Raw genomic sequence first — 23,807 nt, forward strand, 5'->3', positions numbered from 1 at the left:
AACCTGGTGCCCTCCAGATGTTTGCATTACAGCTGCCAGCAGCTTTAGCCAGCATGATGGTAGTTGCATGATGCGAGTTTCTCTTCAAAACATCTGGAGAGCACAAAACTGGAGGAAGGCGGCTCCATCTGACAATAAATGAGTTATTTGAAAAGATCATTTGTGCCGTGGATAAATGCCTATATCCATAATTGTTGTGCATTCAAAAGAAGAACTGCATTGTTGTAGCATCTGTCTTCACCCAACCGGAGGAAAAAAGACTGAAGCACACAGTAATGTAGCAAGAAATAAAACTTTAATAAACTATACAAAGAAGTTAAATTTGTCTGGTTCTTTGCCTTGTGTAGTACACTCTGTTCTATATTCAGAATCCAGTTCTATTTTTAGAATCCAGCAGTGTTAGCAGAAGATGTGCAAAACTTTGCGGAAGTAGTTCCTAAATTCAGTGTTGAAGACGGTGTAGATGATGGGGTTGAGGGCACTGTTGACATAGCCCAGCCATGTCACAATGCTGGTTACCTCGCTGGGGATGGTGCAGGAGTGACACAAGGCTCTGGTTATGTGGACCACAAAGAAAGGAGTCCAGCAGAAAAGGAACACACCTGTGGCAGACAGAGAGACAAGGACAAACAAACTTAAGTTCTGATGGCTGCAGGCTCCCCACGAAGCCAGAGGTCAGGTAACTTAAATCTTCAAATCTCTGTGCCTCTGTTTCTCTGATGCAGAAGAGTTTCATTCAAGAATAACACCAATTAGCAACTTGGAAAAGTGGAATGGATTCTACAATGCGAGGTGAAGTGTCATTAGTAAACTCATGACCCCCAGTGCTATTTCTTTATACAGTGGTGCCCCGCAAGACGAAATTAATTCGTTCCGCAAGTTTTGTCGTCTAGCGAATTTTTCGTCTTGCGAATTATTATTTAGACAAAGGAAACAAAGTCGCGAGACGTTTTCGTCTTGCGAAGCAAGCCCATAGGGAAATTCGTCTTGCGAGGCAACTCGCAAATGGAAAAACCTTTCGTCTAGCGAGTTTTTTGTCTTGCGAGGCATTCGTCTTGCGAGGTACCACTGTAACTCCTGAATCAGGAGAGGCAGTGAAGCCCTGGCTCAGTGTCTGGACCCAACACTGGGCTGGATGAGAGTGAAAAAGCCGAGCCTGAACCCTGACAAGAAGGAGGTGTCTGTGGGTGAGTACAAGGTTGCCAACAGATGGATATAAAGGGCTGGATTTGGTGGAGAGGGGAGCAGACCAGCAGAGGCCTCAGACTCTTAGCTTTATTTATTTTTTTAAAGCAAGTCAATCAGGCAAAAATGAAGACAGCTCTAATGCTTCAGCACGCAGTAGGCAGCCCCATTGCTAAGGACACTTAATCATTGTTGCTAAGCAAAGGAAATAATGTTGACCCTTCCCAACTGGGAAGCTGATTGGAGGGAGATACTGAGGTATTTTGTTTTTGTTTTGTTTTTACAATATTGAAAGAATACAATTTATTTTGTTTAAATTGGTATCACTATCATCAGTGCCACCTCAGCACTCAAATCCAGACCTAAATAAGTGCCGAAGAGGCCCCCACACAAGCAGAGCCATTTCTAACTCCCTGCCTAAGGGAACTCTTCTCACCCCATGTGTGAGATTATTAGAGAATCCTCTGGTGTCTGGTTCAATTATTGCCCTGGGTGTGTAAAACAACAAATCTTTGTTGTGCATGTGTCTTTCCCACGTGCTCAGTGTCATATTCAAACTGAGCCATTGTGCCTGTGCAAACCATAGTTAATTACTTAACTGAGGCAGGAATGGGAAACCCGAGCCATCCAGATGTGGCTGGGATTCCATGTCTCACATTAACCCCAGCCAGCATGGCAAATAGTGAGGAATAGTGGGACTTTTAGACCAACAACAATTTGAGGGCCACAGGTATCCCATACATGGGTTAAGGCATTTGTATACTGCCCTTCTTAATATTTAGCCCAGTAAGAGTACATTGACTTGTACATTTTGGGAGACAATTCCCTGAACACCAGCATAGGAATCTTATAAGCAAACAGAGGATATGTGGCCAGGAGGATGCAGTGCTGGTGAACATCAGCATTACAACCAAATTGGGCTTTGGATATTTTATATATATATATATATATATATATGCAGGTTTTGGTGTCCTCGGGTGTCTTCCCGTGTAAAAGTTGGGGTGTCTAGGCGACGTTTCGACGAGGTCTCACTCGTCATCTTCAGGCTGGTGCTTTCGGCTTCTTGTTACTGGAACAGAGCAGGATCTCAGTGTTTGAGTTCCTATAAATACTGTTGAGGAGGTGTGGCCTCTAATGTTCTTGGGCAGAGAGGAAGTTCCCAGGCTAGTGTGCCTTTTCTTCTTTTGTTTCTTAATTACTTGAGGGATATCTTGAGTGATTTCTTGAGTTGTATCCTGAGTACCACTTAGGTGGGTCATTAGGTGTGGATTAGTTGCTAAAGCCTTTGTGTCTTGACCTCTTGAACTTTGTGAAGAGTTTTTCTGGGAAGATGGTTGTACTGCATTTTGTTGTGCTCTGGCTTGGCTTCGTGTATAGGGGCGAGCTGTGGTTTTGTGGTCTGTGCCAGCCAGATCTGTGTAGGGATTGCAGGGGGGTGCAGCATCCGGAGGTGCCACCATGGTTTGGCTACTGGATGGTATCTGTAATTCATCTGTGGAGAGGGTCTGGGTTTGGGTCTGGTGTGGTTGATTGGTGATGGCGTTCTGTGTGCCTCTGGCTCTGGTGTCAGTTTTTGTGGGGAGGGCTAATTTCCAGATGTCTGGCAAGCGGGATGTGTCGTCACGCTTGTTCATGTTGTGAGGGTGTTTCTCTATCTCGATGGCTTCCATGATTATTCTCTTGTGGTGATGTTCCATGTTAAAGAGCAATTTGGAATCTGCAAAATTAATTTCGTGTCCTGTTTCTTTCATGTGTTGGAAAAGAGAGGAAGTTTTTTCTTCTTTTTTGACGGCATTCTTGTGTTCTGCGATACGTGCATTTATTCGTCTGTTAGTTTGTCCAATGTACGTGGCTGGGCAGACTTTGCAGGGTATTTCATAGACCCCTTGGTTTTCCAACTGGATTTTATCCTTGGGGTTTCTGAGGATATTGGCTATTTTTTGGTTGGTGCAAAAGGCTGTTTTGATATTGTGTTTATGGAGGATTTTGCTAATTTTATCTGTAGTGCCCTTGATATAAGGAAGGAGGGCCATGCCATTGTTTTCTTCTGTGTCTTGGTTTTTGGGGGGTGTTTCTTTTTGGATTAGCTTCGTAACCCTGTTTTGCTGGTATCCATTGGCAATTAACACATTTGAGAGATTCTGTAACTCAGTTGTCAAGTGGTTTTTGTCAGCCAGGCGTTTGGTTCTGGAGATGAGAGTCTTGGCTACGGAGTTTATTTGTGCAGGGTGGTGGTGTGATTGTGCATGTAAGTAGCGGTTGGTGTGTGTTTTTTTCCGGTAGATAGTGTGTCCTAGGGAGCCATCAGGTTTTTTGTAGATTAGGACGTCAAGGAAGGGAAGTTGGTTGTTGGCTTCTATTTCCATAGTGAATTGTATTTACAACCAACTTCCCTTCCTTGACGTCCTAATCTACAAAAAACCTGATGGCTCCCTAGGACACACTATCTACCGGAAAAAAACACACACCAACCGCTACTTACATGCACAATCACACCACCACCCTGCACAAATAAACTCCGTAGCCAAGACTCTCATCTCCAAAACAAATACAATCCCCCCGAATACATCTTGGACCTGACCAAGCACTGCCTAACCAACACGTACTTCATCCACAATGGACAAAGATACAAACAGATAGAAGGAGCACCTATGGGATCACCCCTCTCACCGGTCATCGCAAACCTGTACATGGAACACTTTGAAACCAATGCCTTAGACAAGTCAGAACACAAACCCAAACTTTGGCTCAGATATGTTGACGACACCTTTGTAATTTGGCCACACGGGAAGGAAAAACTGGATAGCTTCCTCACACATCTCAACAGCCTACACCCCAAAATACAATTCACTATGGAAATAGAAGCCAACAACCAACTTCCCTTCCTTGACGTCCTAATCTACAAAAAACCTGATGGCTCCCTAGGACACACTATCTACCGGAAAAAAACACACACCAACCGCTACTTACATGCACAATCACACCACCACCCTGCACAAATAAACTCCGTAGCCAAGACTCTCATCTCCAGAACCAAACGCCTGGCTGACAAAGACCACTTGACAACTGAGTTACAGAATCTCTCAAATGTGTTAATTGCCAATGGATACCAGCAAAACAGGGTTACGAAGCTAATCCAAAAAGAAACACCCCCCAAAAACCAAGACACAGAAGAAAACAATGGCATGGCCCTCCTTCCTTATATCAAGGGCACTACAGATAAAATTAGCAAAATCCTCCATAAACACAATATCAAAACAGCCTTTTGCACCAACCAAAAAATAGCCAATATCCTCAGAAACCCCAAGGATAAAATCCAGTTGGAAAACCAAGGGGTCTATGAAATACCCTGCAAAGTCTGCCCAGCCACGTACATTGGACAAACAAACAGACGAATAAATGCACGTATCGCAGAACACAAGAATGCCGTCAAAAAAGAAGAAAAAACTTCCTCTCTTTTCCAACACATGAAAGAAACAGGACACGAAATTAATTTTGAAGATTCCAAATTGCTCTTTAACATGGAACATCACCACAAGAGAATAATCATGGAAGCCATCGAGATAGAGAAACACCCTCACAACATGAACAAGCGTGACGACACATCCCGCTTGCCAGACATCTGGAAATTAGCCCTCCACACAAAAACTGACACCAGATCCAGAGGCACACAGAACGCCATCACCAATCAACCACACCAGACCCAAACCCAGACCCTCTCCACAGATAAATTACAGACACCATCCAGTAGCCAAACCATGGTGGCACCTCCGGATGCTGCACCCCCCTGCAATCCCTACACAGATCTGGCTGGCACAGGCCACAAAACCACAGCTCGCCCCTATACACGAAGCCAAGCCAGAGCACATCTAAGTGCAGTACAGCCATCTTCTCAGAAAAACTCTTCACAAAGTTCAAGAGGTCAAGACACAAAGACTTTAGCAACTAATCCACACCTAATGACCCACCTAAGTGGTACTCAGGATATCACTCAAGAAATCACTCAAGATATCCCTCAAGTAATTAAGGAACAAAAGAAGAAAAGGCACACATGCCTGGGAACTTCCTCTCTGCCCAGAGAACACCACACCTCCTCAACAGTATTTATAGGAACTCAAACACTGAGATCCTGCTCTGTTCCAGTAACAAGAAGCCGAAAGCACCAGCCTGAAGATGACGAGTGAGACCTCGTCGAAACGTCGCCTAGACACCCCAGCTTTTACACGGGAAGACACCCGAGGACACCAAAACCTGCATATATATATATATATATATATATATATATATATATACACACACACACACACACACACACACACACACACACATACACACACACACACACACACACACCCCTGCATAACAATAAATCTTCATTTAATACAAGCCAAGATCTTTATGCTGAAGCCAGTACACGATGGGGGGAGGGGAGAGATGGGGGAGATGTGGTTGGACCCAATAGTTGTCCCCGGCTTCATAAACCATTCTTTATAAAACACTGTATGGACAATGAAGGTGCACAGGGGAACGGTGACCAGATTACCATTTTCAACTTGGAGCAGAGCTCCTATGCTTTTACAGGAGGGAGATGTAGTTTCTTTTGCCACAGAAGAAGCTGCAACCTGCCCAAATCACTCTTGCTGATGCTGTACACTGCAGGGCTTCGTGGGAGAGGCATCGTGACAGGTCGTAAAGGCTTCACCCAACCCCTGTGTTTAGCCTGAGAGCTCTTCAGCAGACAGGTACTCTTTACTACTCAACAGGAGGGAAGCTGGTTATAATTTTTACAAATGCCTCAGAAAGCCTGCAAGTTTAGTCTACAATTAGCAGAAAAGCCTCCAAAAGAGGCAAATTGCTGGTGGAGGAGAGGAAGCCCTTAAGCACTGAAGAGAAAGAAAAAGATTTCACAGCTGCAAGGGTCCATTATGTGACCATTTAGTTTGACCTGAATAAAGCTGGTCACAGAAAAAACACATAGCCAGTTCTGGTACTGAAGGCAGGCTTCTGGCACAGCTTCTCACATAATTTCAAAAGGTTTTTTTGACAATAATGGGTTCTATCACCACTCCCCCACTCCAACCTCTTGGCCCACCATTCTGCTGAATTTTCTCCTGAGATTGCTGAAATATGCTATTGGATTTCTCATTAAACACCTCCATTAAAATGAAATTTCCATTAAAACATTCCTAATATAGCATTGTTGCTTGGCACCCCAATCTCTGAGCAGTGCAAGATTCCAGGGGTTCCAAGTGCTTACCCAGGGTTCGTCTTTCTTTGGAATGAGGCACAGCAGAGACTGTGGTATCTTTAGAATAGATGGTTTATTTACACATATAAACAACCTGAGCCTACGATGGAGGGAGGTCACAGCATTAACACCCCACAGGGGCCTTGCTTCTCCCAGATCCACAGCCTTTGATTCCAGCAGAAGTCAGCCATGGCTCTCTGACCCTTTCACTGAGATGCAGAGGCTGTTTAGGAGAAGCTCCAGAGCTCAGTGGTAGAGTACATGTATTGCATGCAAAAGGTTTCGGGTTCAATTCCTTGGATCTCTAGGTACGGCTTGGAAAGACTCATGCCTGAAATCTGGAAGAGCCCCTGCCAGTCAGATGGACCTGTGGTCTGACGTGGTGCAAGGAAGATTCAAAGTGTTGGTGCTGACCTTTAAAGCCCTAAATGGCCTCGGTCCTGTATACCTGAAGGAGCGTCTCCACCCCCATCGTTCACCCCGGACACTGAGATCCAGCGCTGAGGGCCATCTGGTGGTTCCCTCATTGCGAGAAGTGAGACTACAAGGAACCAGACAGAGTGCCTTCTCCGTAGTGGCGCCCGCCCTGTGGAACGCCCTCCCATCAGATGTCAAAGAGATAAACAACTACCTGACATTCAGAAGACATCTTAAGGCAGCCCTGTTCAGGGAAGTTTTTAATATGTAACGCTGTACTGTTTTTAACACTTGATTGGGAGCCGCCCAGAGTGGCTGGGGAAACTCAGCCAGATGGGCGGGGTATAAATAATAAAATAATATTATTATTATTATTATTATTATTATTATTATTATTATTATTATTATTACATCAAAAGAGCAGTTCCAGTTCCAATTCAAATGGCCCGGTCATGGCCACCTTTGATGCTACAGAAATAACGTGGACAGCACATCAAGGAGTTCCTCGTCACAGGGGTACCAATGCCTGCCACAAAGGGGGGCCCATTTAGAGTACTCAGGGTGGAATATATAGGAGAAGTAACGTTTCCTGCTAGTGTCTGACAGTGCCCTTTACATTTCATGCATTACAGGGGGGAAATCTAAACTTTGTATGCTCTCCTCAATTTCCCCCCACTAATCATGCTTTATGGAAGTTAAGTGCACTGATTCCAATTTGCAAAAGCTAGTGCACGCTCTGATAACAGGATGTAGATGCTCTAGTGCCTCAGTCAAAAGTCTCATGTATGCAGCAAAGCAAACACTGTACACAGCTTCCTCTGCATGGCACAGCCCTTTCCATGTACAGAACTATTCCCTTCACCACAGTGAATGTGGCAGCCCTTGTAGAAGAGGGAGCACCATGTGGGTACCCCATATATACCCTCACCAGATGAGGTTGCTTCTCTGTAGCAGTTCTGAAATTCAGGCAATCAGCCATGTCAAAGGAACTGTTATGACAGACACTTTTTGACAGATTTGCAAGTTGTTGGTTTTTTTAAAGCACACACACCAATTCTCAGGGTGAGTATGGTGTGTGTTCAATACAAGGGTGTACTTTTGACCCAGTACCTATTCTGTACCCACTTGGGATATTTCTAATGTCAGATATTATAGCGCACAATCATTGACCATGGGTGCAAGCCAACCTACTATTAATTATACTATCCCTTTACAATAAAAATAAAAGAGATCCTCAGCTCATCCATACACTTATCTCCTTTGTCAGATAGCAGGTAGAACTGAACCCGACTCTGCTGCATGTGGTCATGTAGGGAGACATACAAAGGACCCAGTCTGACACAGCTACTTAGATAAGCAACACTCAATCCCATCAATTTAGTGTTTTTGTTTAACCAGCTATCAGCACTGTGAGGTGAAGAGAGACAACAAGAGTAAAGAAAATTAGGGTAGATGTGCCCTATGGTCTGCATATTAGAATCCCAAGTCCCACAACTGGTTACTGTCTGCTTCCCATTTCTGTTAATACGAGCCTTCTAAATTGTTTCTGATCCCTGTTGATTCTCAGTCCTATTAAATAACCACTGAGCATTGAATACTCACCAACCACAACCGGCAGCACCTTCATAGCTTTCCTCTCTCTGCCATTGATCTTTGCCTGCTTCCTTTTGAGTCCTTTATGTGGTGGGTATCTGAGGTGTGGGTAGGACACAGTCTGAATCCCATTGGTCACGTAGTCCCTGGGAAAAGAGCACTCGGAGCAGGTATATCGGTTGCGCTCCTCCAACTTGACCTCAGCCTGGTTCCTCTCAATGACGGGTGGCGGACAATACAGTGGCCTGTTGCCCAAGTAGATGCTGCTCTTCAGTTTGGCCTTCCGGGCTTCCTCCCAACGCCTAAGTCCCTGGAACATGGCACAGTACAGGACCAGCATGACAGGGCAAGGAATGAAGAAGGAGCAAATAGAAGAGTACACAATGTAGTTGTTATCCTCCAGCTGACACAAGGTAGGGTCCCGGTCTGGAACATTGTTGAGGCCAAAGATGACCGGGGAGGCCACAGCAAAAGCAAAGATCCATGTGGTGGAGATGAGGACCAGCTGCCTCAGGTCAATTTGCCGCCGGTTATAGTTCAGTGGGATGGAGACAGCAATGAACCTGGAATGACAAAGAAGAAGGTGAAGCTGGGAGTAGTTTTGTGGAAGTGAATGGCCTAGAGCATCTCAATCTCTACCATCAGGTGGCCAACATAGTTGTTGCTGCTGACTCCAACTCCCATCACTTCTGACTGTTGGGAATGTTGGCGGGAGATCCAGCAGTGTATGGGGGCACCAAGTTGGCTACCCAAGCTCTAGGAATCCAGCCAGGATGTATGAATGCACACACTGTCAGAGGTAAACAGCTTTTGCCTCATTAACCTGTTCTTATATTCTTGACTTTGTTTCTCCTGCTCCCATCAATCTATTCCCTGAAATTTGTTTTCTCCCTTGCTGCCCTGATGCTGGGAAGTGTTTCCTAGAACATCTTACTTCCTTCAAAACCCACCTTTTCTTTGAAGTCTTTGTCTGTACCCACTAGTCTCCATTGCCTGTTGTAGCTTGCCCCAACCTGGTGCCTTCCCGATGTTGTTGAACATTCAACCCCAGTCAGCACAGTCCAAGCTTATGATCACCTAGAGAAGCCCCTTTCAGATGTTATCCCTCCACACACTGAAAGAACAGATGGAGAGGAAAGAAGGTCCGTGGGCACTAGGCCTATGCCACAATTTCCTTGCCAGCACCACACTAGTCTGTCACTTATTGAGTGGGAGATCTGATGGGGGACTCTATGTGTGTTTGGCTGATTGTTTTTCAGGTTTCCCTATGTGATCAGGAACCAGCCGCCTTGAATGGATCAAGGCTTCATGTTGGACTGTTGAAACTGATTAAAAAACAAGCAAACCAGCATGTGCTGGACCAATTTATAATATATGTCAAGGAATCTGTTATGCACTGAGTTGAATAGGATCCAAACTGCAGCAGTCTGATTGGTCCTAGAACAATAGGATCCAAATTGCAGCAGTCTGATTGGTCCTAGAACAATGCAGCAGTATGATTGGTTGGCAGGAACCACCCAATCATGCTCCAGATATAAGTGAATCCACAACCTGATTGGCTTACAGTAGAATTCCAAAATTAGCCAATCATGTGCAGCCCATTATGTAAATAATGTATATAAAGCAGATACTTTGAGGGGACTTGCATTCATTCCTCCTCACCACTATGAGCTGAATAAAGAGCATGAAATCACTTTGCGACTCTGAGTATATTTCAGAATCAATGCAGAATAATTTGCTAAAACTATTTTCAAGTGGATCACCAAACAAAACAGTAAATTAACACTGGGAAATCTGTATCAATCAATGACCTAAAATGACTTCTGAACAGGGCATATTTGCTAATGGAATAGTTGTATACTAGTTCAACAAAATTAGAGCTTTTCAGTCTTTAGACAGGAGTTCTGTGGTCCAGAGGTAATACGGACAGATGCAGGCTCAGCACAAGCTTGGTTGACAGCCAGCAGTCCAGGGAACAGTTCTACTGAACAAAGGCTTTTGCTTTCACAGGACTCAAATTCCTTCTTTCCATTTGTGAAATCTGTGGAAGAGACATAAAGTGGTGCAATTGTATCAGACCAGCCAGCTCAACAGCCAGCACAACTGACACCAGCACCAACCGTACGGGATCAAGCTTCAGCACCAAGATCTCAACCAGCTCAGAGAGGGGACCCTATTCCCTACTGGATAGACCGCTGGTTTAACTAGTGGACTGGGACCCATTGCCGGGACATGGCATAATCTAAGATTGGCTGCAGCAGTAGCAACACCATCATACAAATACATGGGTAAAAAGAAAAAGAAATGCGTCCCCAAATACATGTTTGGGTTAAATGTGAGTCCTGGATCTGAAAAGGCTGAAGACTACTGGGGTAGACAGACCAGGATATATCAAGTTCAAAATATACAGTGCCAGAACTCTGGATTGTCTTGATCAATCTAAGGATTTGAAAATGCTCCAAAATATATCAGACCTCCACTCTTGAAGCTACCTCATCAGTTGCACCCTGGGGACAAGGTTTTTAATCTGAAAGTGATGGTATGTATCCAAACTGTATTATTATAGGATGGCAAGTTATTCCAAACGCCTTCTGAGGCCCCTACTGCAGTTCATGTGTTGTTGTTTATGAATGAAACTCAAATCCAGCTGGAAGCTGTTCAAGTGTTGGGATGTGAACACATGAGTGTGTGGATAGTGGTGGACAGGAAAATAACGAAGCTGGGAAAATCCCAAAAGCTGAAATCCAAGGCAGGCAAAGGAGCTTACCGATCAACGCTGATTGCACAGAGGTTGAAAATGGAAGCTGTGCACAGCATCACATCCATGGTCATCAAGGCATCGCACAGGACTGTGCTCAAGGACCACACACCTCCCTGAAACTGAAGACAGAGAGAGAGCATCAGCTGAGAGGAAGTTCTCACAGCACCAGCCGTGACTAAGATGCCTCCCCATATCCTCAAGAGATTCTAAGCTTGCCTCTGCTACTTTTCTCCAAGAAAGTCCTCCTCAGTGGTTGACTAGAGGTCGCCAGAGTGCAACCAGGGGATCTGAGCTGCAGCTTTAACACTACCAATAAAGTGAGAGGTGAAAGTAGCTTCTCCTGCACGTTCCTTGCTCAATCCTTTCATTCGGCATCCCATGCCCACTGTCCATCATACCCGCAAGTCCTACTTAATGCAAGGGAAGGGGTGGGTGAAAGGAATGAGAGGGAAACAAAGGGGAAGGAACTCTTCCAAAGAGTAGCCATGGCTGTAGTACTGCTTCTCATTTGACCAGTAGCTTGAAAGATGTAAAGCAAATCTCTAGGTAGCAACCTTCTTAGCTCTGGACAGGTGCCATTCCAGCAAAATGCAACCTTGCCTTGGGGTATATAAACCACTGCATATCTCACTTGCTTTGCATCAGAATGGGGGAGATTTGTCCCAACAGGGGTACAAGAGGCCATTGATACACTCAGGTGCAGAGAGAGTCTAATGCAATGGCTCTTTAGCTCCCTGCCCCCCCCCCAACCCAAGATCAGCTGCAGTGGCACAATACTTCCTTTGTAACCAAGCAACCAACGGTGAGCCCCAAAGCATCACCTCTGCATAAGATAACAGCATCGCAGAATCTTCCTTTTTCACCTTAATGCGTATTAATAGATCTCAAACACGCCTGCAAAATCTGGGATTGTCCTAGAAAGAAAATAAGTCACAAAACCCTGCCCTAATGTCAGCTAATCCTTGCTTTGCCGTTACTATATCTCTCTCTCCGCAATGACGTTAGTGAGGTGGATTATTCGCACCTTTTGGGCTACAGCTTCCTTATCCCTTAACTTTCAAACTGTCTTCAGGGTCAGGCTAGGAGAAGGTTAATGTTCTGCATAGCCTCATCAGCTTCCCACACATTTGCAGGTAACGTAAGAGACCCCCAGGTTTGCTACACGCACATAGCACAACTGCTTGTCTAGAACACACAGGTCTCTGTCAAATTAAAAGAATTAATGGAGCCAAGACAAACGTGTGGTTTGGTTGATATAGTTTTTACTTGTTCTGTAATGTAATAATTTGTTTTTAAAATCATATTGTTAGATAAAAGTTTCGGTCTGTGTAGAAGAGCTTTAGGGAATGGAAAACTTCCTCTTTACTTCACCAGTAAACCAATTTTCTATGGCAGCCTTCCTCAGCCTGGTTTGGACTGCATTTTCTTGGCCTGGGGCTGATGGGAATTGCAGTCCCAAACATCTGGAAAGTGCCAGGTTGGGGAAGGCCCTTGTGTGGGAGGCAGTTGCTGTGCACATGTTAGGATTGGCGTTATGCTGCTCCCTTGCTTTCTGTCAGGACAAAAAAGGGAGGCAGTGCATCAAGGAGAGAATGGGCAAATATGTCAGTTTGGGGGGCGTTTCTCAGTTTCTAATTTTTAATTATTGTTATAAATTATTATTAAAGTATGTATTACTTGTTCTTCACCCCAAGTCTGGTTCTCCACATTTCTACATCAGTTTGCAAAAAAGGAAAGAAAAAGTACTGATTCTAGAGACTCCTCACACTTCCAGAATATGTTCTTGCCAGGAGAACCTAAGTGAAAGAGGCTGCTTTGATGCTCACTCTTATTAGAAATTCAGAATTTCCAAAGCCAGCTTTGAAAGCAATTTCAAAAGTATTTTGAGCTTTTAAATTAATGCACTGGTAAATGTAAGGTGGTGTGCAGTTTGTGCTAGAAGAAATGACCAAAAAATATGTCCCAAGGTAACCCAGCATGAAGTAGGTTAGACTTTGCATGTGTCATATGCCCAGAACCACCTCATGAACTTTCCTTTGCTCAACTGAGGTTTCGGCTTAGTACTTCCCATGTCCAAACTCATCACTTTCTGGTGCTCATTATCAGTTGTAAACCATCAAAGCAATAAAATGATGCTTATAGCAAACTTTCTGCACCAAAAAGGAGAAGCGAAATCCTGACAGCTCAATCCCAGAGATCTTTATATCCTTACCATTGCAGCCCTAGGCTTGGAAATCCTTGCAATAAAAACTGCTGGAACCTGGGCAGCGCTTAAAGGCAAAGTGTAGTGTGGGTCTAGAAGTGAAGCTGCAGACTGAGCCCAAAAATTTAGGGCATGTATAATTATGGAGCTTCAGTAGCAAAGCCCAATGCGGTTTGTTCATCTGTAGCATGAGTGGAGAACCTGTGGCCTTCCAGATTCTGTTGAACTCCCATCGCACCTGGCCATGGTCCATGCAGCTGGGGTTGGAGGGACCATGAGCATCTGGAGAGTGAGTCACAGGTTCCCCACCACTGACTTATAGTGTACAGCCAACAAACAAGCAGCTGAAGAGAAAACTGCCTAAAGGAGGAAATCTGGTCTCGCTCCTTGCTTTTCTGGAAACCAGTCCAAGAGAATTAAGGAATAAAATGGACAGGGGTGTGAAAAAATTAATGTGCTTGAAGTATAAATCTTCATTCTCTCTTTTTAACCATTGCATTGTTTCTTTCTTCTCAGCAAATAACAGACTTACCCACATTCCAGCTTGCCTATCATGAAATACCCACAGCTGTCAAATTCATTTATAGTCAACATTTTTAGAAAAGTACTTGGCAAAGACTGGACTCTTTTCTTGGGATTTGTAAAAGAGAAATGGGATCTAATTTGACCCGCATCTGATAAAATAAACAACACAATAGGGTTACATTAAGTTCTATAATTGGTTCTCTTGATAGAGCTATTGTAGTTTTAATCTCACCTTCACACTCCCTTCCTTCTTAAATTACATATTCTTTCCTACACTCTTAAAACTGTTAACAGGCCATTTGGTCAAGTCATTATCTGCCTTTCTCATTCTACTTTAAAATCCTTATGCTATCCTCTTAAATGGGAAAGTAAAAATGGTATAGGCCTAGTTCTTCTCTGAGGTAATAAACCTGTGCCTAGCACTATTTCATTCAGACTGCAGTTGTGGGTTTCAGAAGACCAATTCCTCCACCACAGAAAACTATTTCTTCCAGATAGAAAACTAGATATTAGAGAGATGGGTTTTAGGCTTCCTCCTGGCATGTTCGTTTCCTGTGTTTTTTTTTTTTTAATTATTTCAAAACATTTTTAATACATCAAAAGTCATGTACAACCTTATTAAGACTAACTTATTGTTCAACCATGTTAGGGACACGGGTGGCGCTGTGGGTAAAAGCCTCAGCGCCTAGGGCTTGCCGATCGAAAGGTCGGCGGTTCGAATCCCCGCGGCGGGGTGCGCTCCCGTTGTTCGGTCCCAGCGCCTGCCAACCTAGCAGTTCAAAAGCACTCCCGGGTGCAAGTAGATAAATAGGGACCACTTACTAGCGGGAAGGTAAACGGCGTTTCCGTGTGCAGCTCTGGCTCGCCAGAGCAGCGATGTCACGCTGGCCATGTGACCCGGAAGTGTCTCCGGACAGCGCTGGCCCCCGGCCTCTTGAGTGAGATGGGCGCACAACCCTAGAGTCTGTCAAGACTGGCTTGTACGGGCAGGGGTACCTTTACCTTTTATTGTTCAACCATATCACAATAATTCTAGTAATAAATCCAAATCTTCAGTAGGCAGCAGCATGTTCAGTAAATATCAATTATCAGGAAATGCCAGGGTAAACAAATCAGTTTTTAACATGCACTTAAAACATACTATGGACAGTGGGTGCTATATATCCATAACAAGGCTTTTCCATATGCTCAGCGCTACCACCAAAAAGACCCTTCTTCTGGTGGTCTGGAAACCAGGGGGTGGGGTACACCCAGAAGGGCTTTGTTTGCTAATCTCAATGTATGAACAGGTTTGTAAGGGAGAAGATCTCAGATATATGAATGTGTTATGTGGGTTTACAAAACTAAGTAACTTATTTTGTGCTAACCAGCATTTGTGTTAGTGCCTATGAAATACAAAGCTCTGGCTATCACCAAGAATAAATAGTTTGAAATTGCTTTGGAAAGAGAAGAGAGCATAGGCTCACAAAGCTGTTTCCTGCTTTTTGAACCATGGCTAAACCACCAAGCATTATCTCTGTCTTTGTGCACCTGCACAGAATTCTGACTCTGTGGCAGCTTCCCCACCACAGGGGCAAAGCAAAAGGACAAGACCATACATACCGTTGTGTTGATCTGATTAACTAAATCTGGCCTGGGTTTGGATGCAGCTTGAATTAGCAGAGACTAGAAAATGGGTGACGGAAGAGGCAAGCAAAGGTGACTTTGGAAACGCATGCTACTGTTCATCCAAAAACAACCAGACGATAAAGCCAGATGTTCAGCGGCCAGGTGCCATAAACGGCAACTGCCAAAACAGGGAATTGCACACGCTGAGATAATCGGCTCTCATCTCCACAGGCTCAGCATCTGCTCCTCCCTCTAACCCTTCTCTATTAGGGGGGCAGCAGTGGCTGAACTGGACAGGCGATCAGTTCTGCTGCAGCTTTATTACCTCTGCCCCATTTTATTCTTAACCCAAAAACATTGCTAGGGGAAACAGCTGGTTCCTCACTGGCAGCAAGCAATTTGTTTCCCCTCATCTCTCTTTCTCCAGGTCTCCTACAAAGATGGCCAGGTGCAGACAAGTCTAAGGCTCCTTTTATAAATCAGTGATGGTGGTCCCTACTCTCCTTTGCATTCAAGCAGTATAACCAGTGGAGCAGGGCAGGGCAGGGCTGAAGTGCCACCCCTTATTTCACTCTGACAATCCAAAAGCAACACAGTGGGCTAATAATATACATACAATACTTTTATATCACTACTGAATTATGTCTTAATTTATATACATACCGTATTTTTCCCTCTATAACACACAGATTTTTTCTCCTAAAAAGGAAGGGGAAATGTCTGTGTGTGTTATAGAGCGAATGTGTGGTCCCTGGAGCCAAAAAATCAAGCAAAAGTCAAATCGCGAGTCACGGAGAAGGGAAACCTGAAAAGAGGAAGTGGTTGCTTTCCTGCATTCTGCCTCAGGGTCTTACTGCCCACCCTTCTCTGTTTCGTTGCTGTGATTGCTGAAACGGAACAAAGAGCAGGGAAAGCCCCTCCCCTCCAGGCAAGCAGAGTGTCGTTCTTTCTAATTCCTCTCTGTGCTCCGGTGCTGCTGGGGGAGAGGGAGAGAGAGTGGGGGAGGGAGAGGGAGGGGGGAGGGGGAGAGAGAGGGGGGGAGGGAGAGAGAGAGGGGGTGGGGAGGGAGAGAGAGAGAGAGAGAGAGATGGCTGGCTTGGGGGGGGGGAACTTTTGCCTTTCTTTCCTCCCACCCGTTAAATCCCTCTCCAGCATTCTTAGCCAGCTGCTTCTCTGCACACCCCTCTCATGTCCCTTCTTTGTTTTTCCTTCGCTCCCCACTTAAAATGTGGTTACAAAGCATAGATCAACATGGATCCTCAGGATCTTTGCATTGGGTCACCCCAAATTCACCATCAGATCACATAGCATGTCCATGGCTACAGCCTGCACCAAAAAAAGCACGCACCCACTGTTGCCTGGGGCTGCAATGGTGCAAAAACGTGGTTACAAAGCATGGATCCACATGGATCCTCAGGATCTTTGCATTGGGTCACCCCAAATTCACCATCAGATCACATAGCATGTCCATGGCTACAGCCTGCACCAAAAAAATCACGCACCCACTGTTGCCTGGGGCTGCAATGGTGCAAAAACGTGGTTAAAAAGCATGGATCCACATGGATCCTCAGGATCTTTGCATTGGGTCACCCCAAATTCACCATCAGATCACATAGCATGTCCATGGCTACAGCCTGCACCAAAAAAAGCACGCACCCACTGTTGCCTGGGGCTGCAATGGTGCAAAAATGTGGTTACAAAGCATGGATCCACATGGATCCTCAGGATCTTTGCATTGGGTCACCCCAAATTCACCATCAGATCCCATAGCATGTCCATGGCTACAGCCTGCACCAAAAAAAGCACGCACCCACTGTTGCCTGGGGCTGCAATGGTGCAAAAATGTGGTTACAAAGCATGGATCCACAGGGATTCTCAGGATCTTTGCATTGGGTCACCCCAAATTCACCATCAGATCACATAGCATGTCCATGGCTACAGCCTGCACCAAAAAAAGCACGCACCCACTGTTGCCTGGGGCTGCAATGGTGCAAAAATGTGGTTACAAAGCATGGATCCACAGGGATTCTCAGGATCTTTGCATTGGGTCACCCCAAATTCACCATCAGATCACATAGCATGTCTATGGCTACAGCCTGCACCCAAAAAATCACGCACCCACTGTTGCCTGGGGCTGCAATGGTGCAAAAACGTGGTTACAAAGCATGGATCCACAGGAATTCTCAGGATTTTTGCATTGGGTCACCCCAAATTCACCATCAGATCACATGTCTGTGGCCACAGCATGAAGCACAAAAATGATACATCCACTGTTTCATTCAGAATGTTTTTTCCCTTGTTTTCCTCCTCTAAAAACGATGTGCGTGTTATGGTCAGGTGCGTGTTATAGAGCGAAAAATACGGTATATACATGGTGACACCAACTAATATAAGTTAGGAAAGTGTCCCAAAGTGAGGGATTTTTAGGCTAGTATAACACCAAGAAGAATCACTCAGGCTTGAGGCAACATGGCTTCCAAGGTAAGTTTCTTATGCAGTGTTTTGCAGGGAGTGAGCTGAAGAATGTTGGGCTCCAAACACAGCGACAGGACAGCCCTTCCCGGATAACTGACTGTTTCAATGTTCTTCCTCAGCAAGTAAAATGTCCAAAAGGGTACACAGGATACATATGGTTCAGGTAACTGATCTCTAATATTAGAGACCTCATTTTGTACAGTGAGAATTTCTGCCTTCGATCTGTGTACCCTTTTGGACGTTTTACTTGCTGAGGAAGAACATTGAAACAGTCTGTTATCCGGGAAGGGCTGCCCTGTTGCTGTGTTTGCAACACAGCGGCTCGTTTTTTGTTATCCCTTATTTCACAGCAGGGAGGAGGATGTCATCTTCTGGGGTGCTATTTACCAGTTCCCTGTATGCCAAATAAATAAACTTTTCTCAGAAACAAATCTGCCAAATAAACTTAAGCAGAGGAAGAGGTGGGTTGGTTGCATCAGCATTCATGGGTAATGGTGAAACTACCACTTCAGTTTTGAAAAACTCCCAAGTCACTTTATTATGACCAACCAAAATGTCACTGTAATGTCCCTCTAGTGGTCAATCTTGGTGTGACACTGAGAGATGCATAACTGGACCGCTTGCATTTCTCTCCTAAAAGTAAAAGCAATGGCGGGTGGGGGTGGAATCAGATTAGGAGAGCAGTATGCAGAGTTCATGGGTGGGGGAGGATGACTCCTTCCCACCCACGGCATTCTCCTGCTTTTATTTTTATTTCCCATAAAATACCTTTATGCAATTGAACACTAAAAACATCAGCAATAAAAGCAATTACACCATTTCATATGTAAACAATATCGTAGCAATTAAAAAAGCAATTAGAGCACTTTTAAATATAAAGACGGTTTCGACTCCAGTACTGATACAGGCTGGGATAAAGCTCTCCACTTCAAAGACATGTTGGAAAAGGCAAAAGGTACTGCTGTGCCCAAATGCCTGACGGACCTCCTGGTGAGATGGTACCTGCTGGAGGCCCTCTTCTGCAGAGCATGCTGATTGGTTGTGGGTGTGCAGGTATCTGAATTGCCCCATTAAAGCTGTTTGCTGTATTGGGGAGGGGGCAGAGAAAAAGAGATGCAGTTATCTGTGTCTACCCGTCCCCACACTGCAAATAGCATCTCTGGGGAAGCAATTGAGATACCAAAAAGAAAAAGTCCTAGGGGAAAGCCCTGGCCCAGTACTGCAGCCCCATCAGACCCCAGCAGCTTTTGTGGGGGGAGGGGGGATGCTGGAGATGCAACCATGCACCTCCTGACTTCAGTTGGGCCCTGAGACTCAAGCAGAACTAAAAGCAAAAAACACTCAAGGTGAGAATACTGCATTCATTTCCAGTTGCCAGGCTATTGGGTTTCTACGGACAGGATGCAACTGCTGGAATGTTCAAAAAGACAGGCCAGTTTATACCCTGGGTAAATCATCATCACAGTTTACACCCCCATCATCATTACCAGCAGCAGTATTTTAACGAAGGCCACTAAATACATAATGCGGGAAAGGCACAGGGGAAGAAAATATGCAGCGACATTACCAAGTTCAGATTCAAGAGATTGTGCCTTTGCTTCCGGGTGGCAAGAGAACGTATTTCATCTCCTCTCCTGCCTCTGTTCTCAGTCTGGCCACAGTATCAAAGATCAATTGACTTCCCCTCCCACATGCAGCATGGTGCAACTACAGCCCAAGAACCTTGTAGGTAAAAGGAACTGCTATCCGCGGGAGATGCTGCAGTTGCATTGTTCCTCTTTGTCCCAAAGTTCTTTAAAGCTGCAGGCAGGGTCTATAGGTCTGGACCTGATAATCCTACAAGACAGCAAAAGAATGCCTTGGAGATGCTGAGTCAGTGATCCATTCAGAAGGTGGCAGAGAGCTAGTAGGAACTTTTCAAGCACAATCAGCTTACGAGTCCTCATGGCACTTCACCACCCTGCTTTCAGATGCCACAGCAGTGCACCGATACACTGGCAGCATGTACTCAGCTCTGCATTACAGTCACACCAGGAGTGTGCCTTAGATATATGCCCTGGAAGATATAGATAGAGGAAGCTTCCAGGTATTTAAAATGGGTACAACGTATAATTTTGGCTTCAGGTGCTTCATTCTAGGATACCTGCCAGTGGCATGGTGTCACGAGGCTTGTTCATTTTAAAGTAAACAAACAAACCCCTGTGTTGCAAAATATGAGTCAGCAATAATCAGTAATCACATGAGCACTGTTCCAGAGTATTTTTCATTATATCTATTCGAAAAAAGATTGGTTAATGAAAAATTACATATCTTTCTAATTACGAGTGTTGAACTAATTGGCTGATGAAGAATTCAACGAAACGGTAGTTGTTATCCGGAAACACTGTTCAGCAGAGTTCAGAGTCGGACATCAGAATTGGACATTTGCTGATTATACAAAACTTCACATCTTGCTCTCCGCTGGGTAAAGTCTGGCACCGTGATTTATTTAAGGACTTTCAGAGACTTCAGTTTGTTAGTTTTGATGTTTTGAATTATTCCATAAAATTTTTCACATTGTTATTGTTTCTGGCCATCATGTTGCTTTTGATATTGCTTGTTCATTTTTTAAAACAATGTTAGTGGCAAAGAGGCTTGTCATAGGCACTTGGAATGCTTCACATCCCTCATGCTCTCAAGTCTGGCACAGTTATTTGACTCAGGGCTCACCCACTCCACACTTCCAGCTGCCCCACTACTTCCTTCTGGGGAAACTCATTCCTTACCACTGAATCAGAGCAAATGTCAACCAGGTTTTCCATGGATTGGCATTTGTTCCAATTCTATGCTAAAGAGTGGGTTTTCCTGGGGAAAACGATGGGGAAAAGAGAAAATCTCTCAGACTTGTGTACCTAGAAAGCACATGACAAGTAGAAAATCTCTAGGACCTATGCTTTCTAGGCATGGGACAAGCAGAGTGTGGATGAGCCCTTATTAATAGGAAGGGGAGGAATAGTCTATAGCAAATCTAATAAACTGCAAACTTGCTCAGATACTGGGAAATCACGGAGGGCGGTTGTGAGGGAGTGGAAATGCAGGTTGCTCTTTTCCTTTTAGGCAACCTTTAGCCTCCAGCCAGCCAGATATGGTTCATTACACACACTTCATATTCTCTGTTGTTTCTAATATTTGGAAGGAAAATGCTGGGTTAAGACAAGGGACTGATTAATGGCGAAGTTAAATAGAAAGGAATAACAACAAATGCTGTTATAATGGGGTTTGCTAATCTATCTGAAGCTATTTGTATAATGAAAATTCCAACAGACAGTTAATAAAAAAGAGTAGAGGGTTTGTATTATGTTTGGGCATTTTCAAATTTACACAACTGTGATCTCTTTGGCGATCGCTCGTAGCCGAGTCCGATCGTCTTCCATAAACATGGTTTTAACAATGAGTCCTTAAGTGACTGTGGAGGCCAGTTCTGGATCCACAGTCCTTCCACAGTAGGGACACTGGTTTCCACGTGGGAGTTGATCACGGTGTGGATTTGTGAAACATGCCTTCCTCTTAGCATGTTTCTCCCTTGCGTCCTGAGTTCGAGTGTCTTCAAAGCCCATGACACCTTTGGTAGAGGCTGTTCTCCAACTGGAGCGCTCGAAGGCCAGTCTTTCCCAGTTGTCAGTGTTTATGCTACATTTTTAAAGATTTGCCTTGAGACAGTCTTTAAACCTCTTTTGTTGACCACCAGCATTACACTTCCCATTTTTAACTGTGATAAGGATGGTACAGATGCCTCAATAGTGTTTTGTCCCTACCTAATGCTGGCAATTAGAGAGTCATCAGAGTCCTGCTGCTCATTAATGTTTAGCAGTCAATTCTACAGACGTTTATTATCATCTTCACTTATTATACACTGCTTTCATTTGTTTCAAGTGCATTTTTAATAAATAAATGTCGAGCTGTGTACTGGAGTACTGAGCCATTGCACGTCCATCCTAATCCACAATAATCCAAAATAACCCCCTATCCAGCTGAGAAAGGATGGAAAGATGGATCTGAGGAGGAAGAACCGGGTTCCCAACCACAGTCACAGCAAGTGCTGCTCTTGCTACTGGATTCCACACCACATTATAGGACTCTATGAAAGTGCTTCTCTTGTTTTAGAACACGAGAGCATGCAGCTCATGGACTGGTAACAGCTCTCCAGGGTTTCAAACAGGGAACATTCCCAGTCTTACCTGGAGATGCAAGAGATTGAACCTGGAACCTTTTGGATACAAAGCATAGAATCGTAGAGTTGGAAGGGACCCTGAGGATCATCTAGTCCAACCCCCCTGCAATGCAATAGGGGGATTGAACCTGCAACCTTAGCGTTATCAGCACCAAGCTCTAACCAATTGAACTATCCAGGCTGACACTGAGCCACAGCCTTTCCCTGCACTAACACCTCCTCCACCCACAGAGATGGATGTTAGTATTTCATGCTCCTGATGCTGCAGATGTGATTGGTGTAATTCACATGCCTGTCTGGGAAGACCATGGGAATGGAAGACAGACTTATCTCTCTTCCGTTGTGGGTACTGTTGGACTGTATTTTTGCTTTTACTTCTGTTCTGTTCTCTCCCGGAGCTGATGAGAGAGGACGCCATAATTCTTTTTCTGTACATTTTGTGTAAATAAATACATAGATGAGCTCTACGATGTCTCACACTTCTTGCTGCTAGAAGACTAGTGTGCATATACCATCTGGTATATGTCACTGAGCACGCTGGAGAAGAAGGGAAATGACTTTTCCAGAGCTGCGCAGGACAGCGGGGGCTGCAGGAGCACCTCAGGGCGTTTTCCAATCAGCATAGAAGAGGGGCTGGAAAGACCTGCAACCAAACGCTAAATTCCTACTTGTGGTGAGTCAAAAGCAGGGTTTGAAATTAGCAGGGCGCCAGGCACATTTTGCGCCTAAAGGTTCTCGATTTGCGAGTACCTCAAAAAGTCTGGGTGCCATTTTTTGCACTTGGCTGACACTCAAGAATTACTGAAATGTATGTGCTTTGAAGCCTCAAAGTATATGTTAAGGATAGACAATATGTTAATGAGTTTAACAATAAAGAGTAGAGTGTTTTGAAAACTGAAGTACAGTACCAATTTGCATGCACCAAATTAAACTAACAATTTCTGCTAAAAATGTGATATTGACAATGTGTCACTTACGTGAATTGCGTATTAGTTCATGCTTATCAAAATAATAAATAGAAAGTTTTGCCACACACACATCCCCCAGTGGCAACTAGGCATTCTGTTTGGGTGCCCACAACCCAGGTCCCAGAAGCCATTTGGCTCCTAGCTTTACTATCCCATTTTCTAACCTACTGGTCAAACGTTCCTTGCTGCTTCCAATAAGAGAGGATGGTCGTGTGCTCCTGAGTGTGTGCTTTCTTTTCCTTGCACCATTGTGACTGGCACATCACATTTCCTGGATTCTCAAAGTAAAGTATGCACTCACTGAACTAGCAGGTGGGTGGGGGCAAGCTTTCATAAATTTTATCTGGAAAGCTGAAGGAAATAATGAAACAATAATTGAGGACCTGACAAGCATTTTGTGTGAGCTGCTGAACCGATTTTAATGGCACATTTTGGCATATTACTAATCCATTCCTGCAAGAAGTACTAAAAAGTAGCCCCAAATGAATGGCCTGGTAGCAATTCATTTATGATACATTAACTCAAGCTGTTCTTCTGCACATTTCCTTGATGCTGCACTATTCCAGGGTGACTTTAGACCTTGCATACACAGATCTCACTGCCTCATTCTCAGG

The 23,807-nt window shown here is 44.5% G+C and overlaps 1 protein-coding gene across 1 annotated transcript in view; it reads right to left on the minus strand.

Moving 5' to 3' along the window:
* Positions 1 to 278: 278 nt before the first annotated feature.
* DRD4 (dopamine receptor D4) overlaps positions 279 to 23,807 on the minus strand; it is a 39,384-nt gene continuing 15,855 nt past the window's right edge. Inside the window, exons 2-4 of the mRNA XM_028735274.2 lie at positions 11,211 to 11,323; positions 8,453 to 9,006; positions 279 to 602 (exon numbers count right to left, since the gene is read on the minus strand). Coding sequence (XP_028591107.1) covers positions 400 to 602; positions 8,453 to 9,006; positions 11,211 to 11,323 — 870 coding nt within the window. The 3' untranslated portion in view covers positions 279 to 399. The remainder of the gene's footprint in view (positions 603 to 8,452; positions 9,007 to 11,210; positions 11,324 to 23,807) is intronic.

The sequence above is a fragment of the Podarcis muralis genome, chromosome 1 (assembly GCF_964188315.1).
Source record: "Podarcis muralis chromosome 1, rPodMur119.hap1.1, whole genome shotgun sequence".
NCBI classification, from domain to species: domain Eukaryota; kingdom Metazoa; phylum Chordata; class Lepidosauria; order Squamata; family Lacertidae; genus Podarcis; species Podarcis muralis.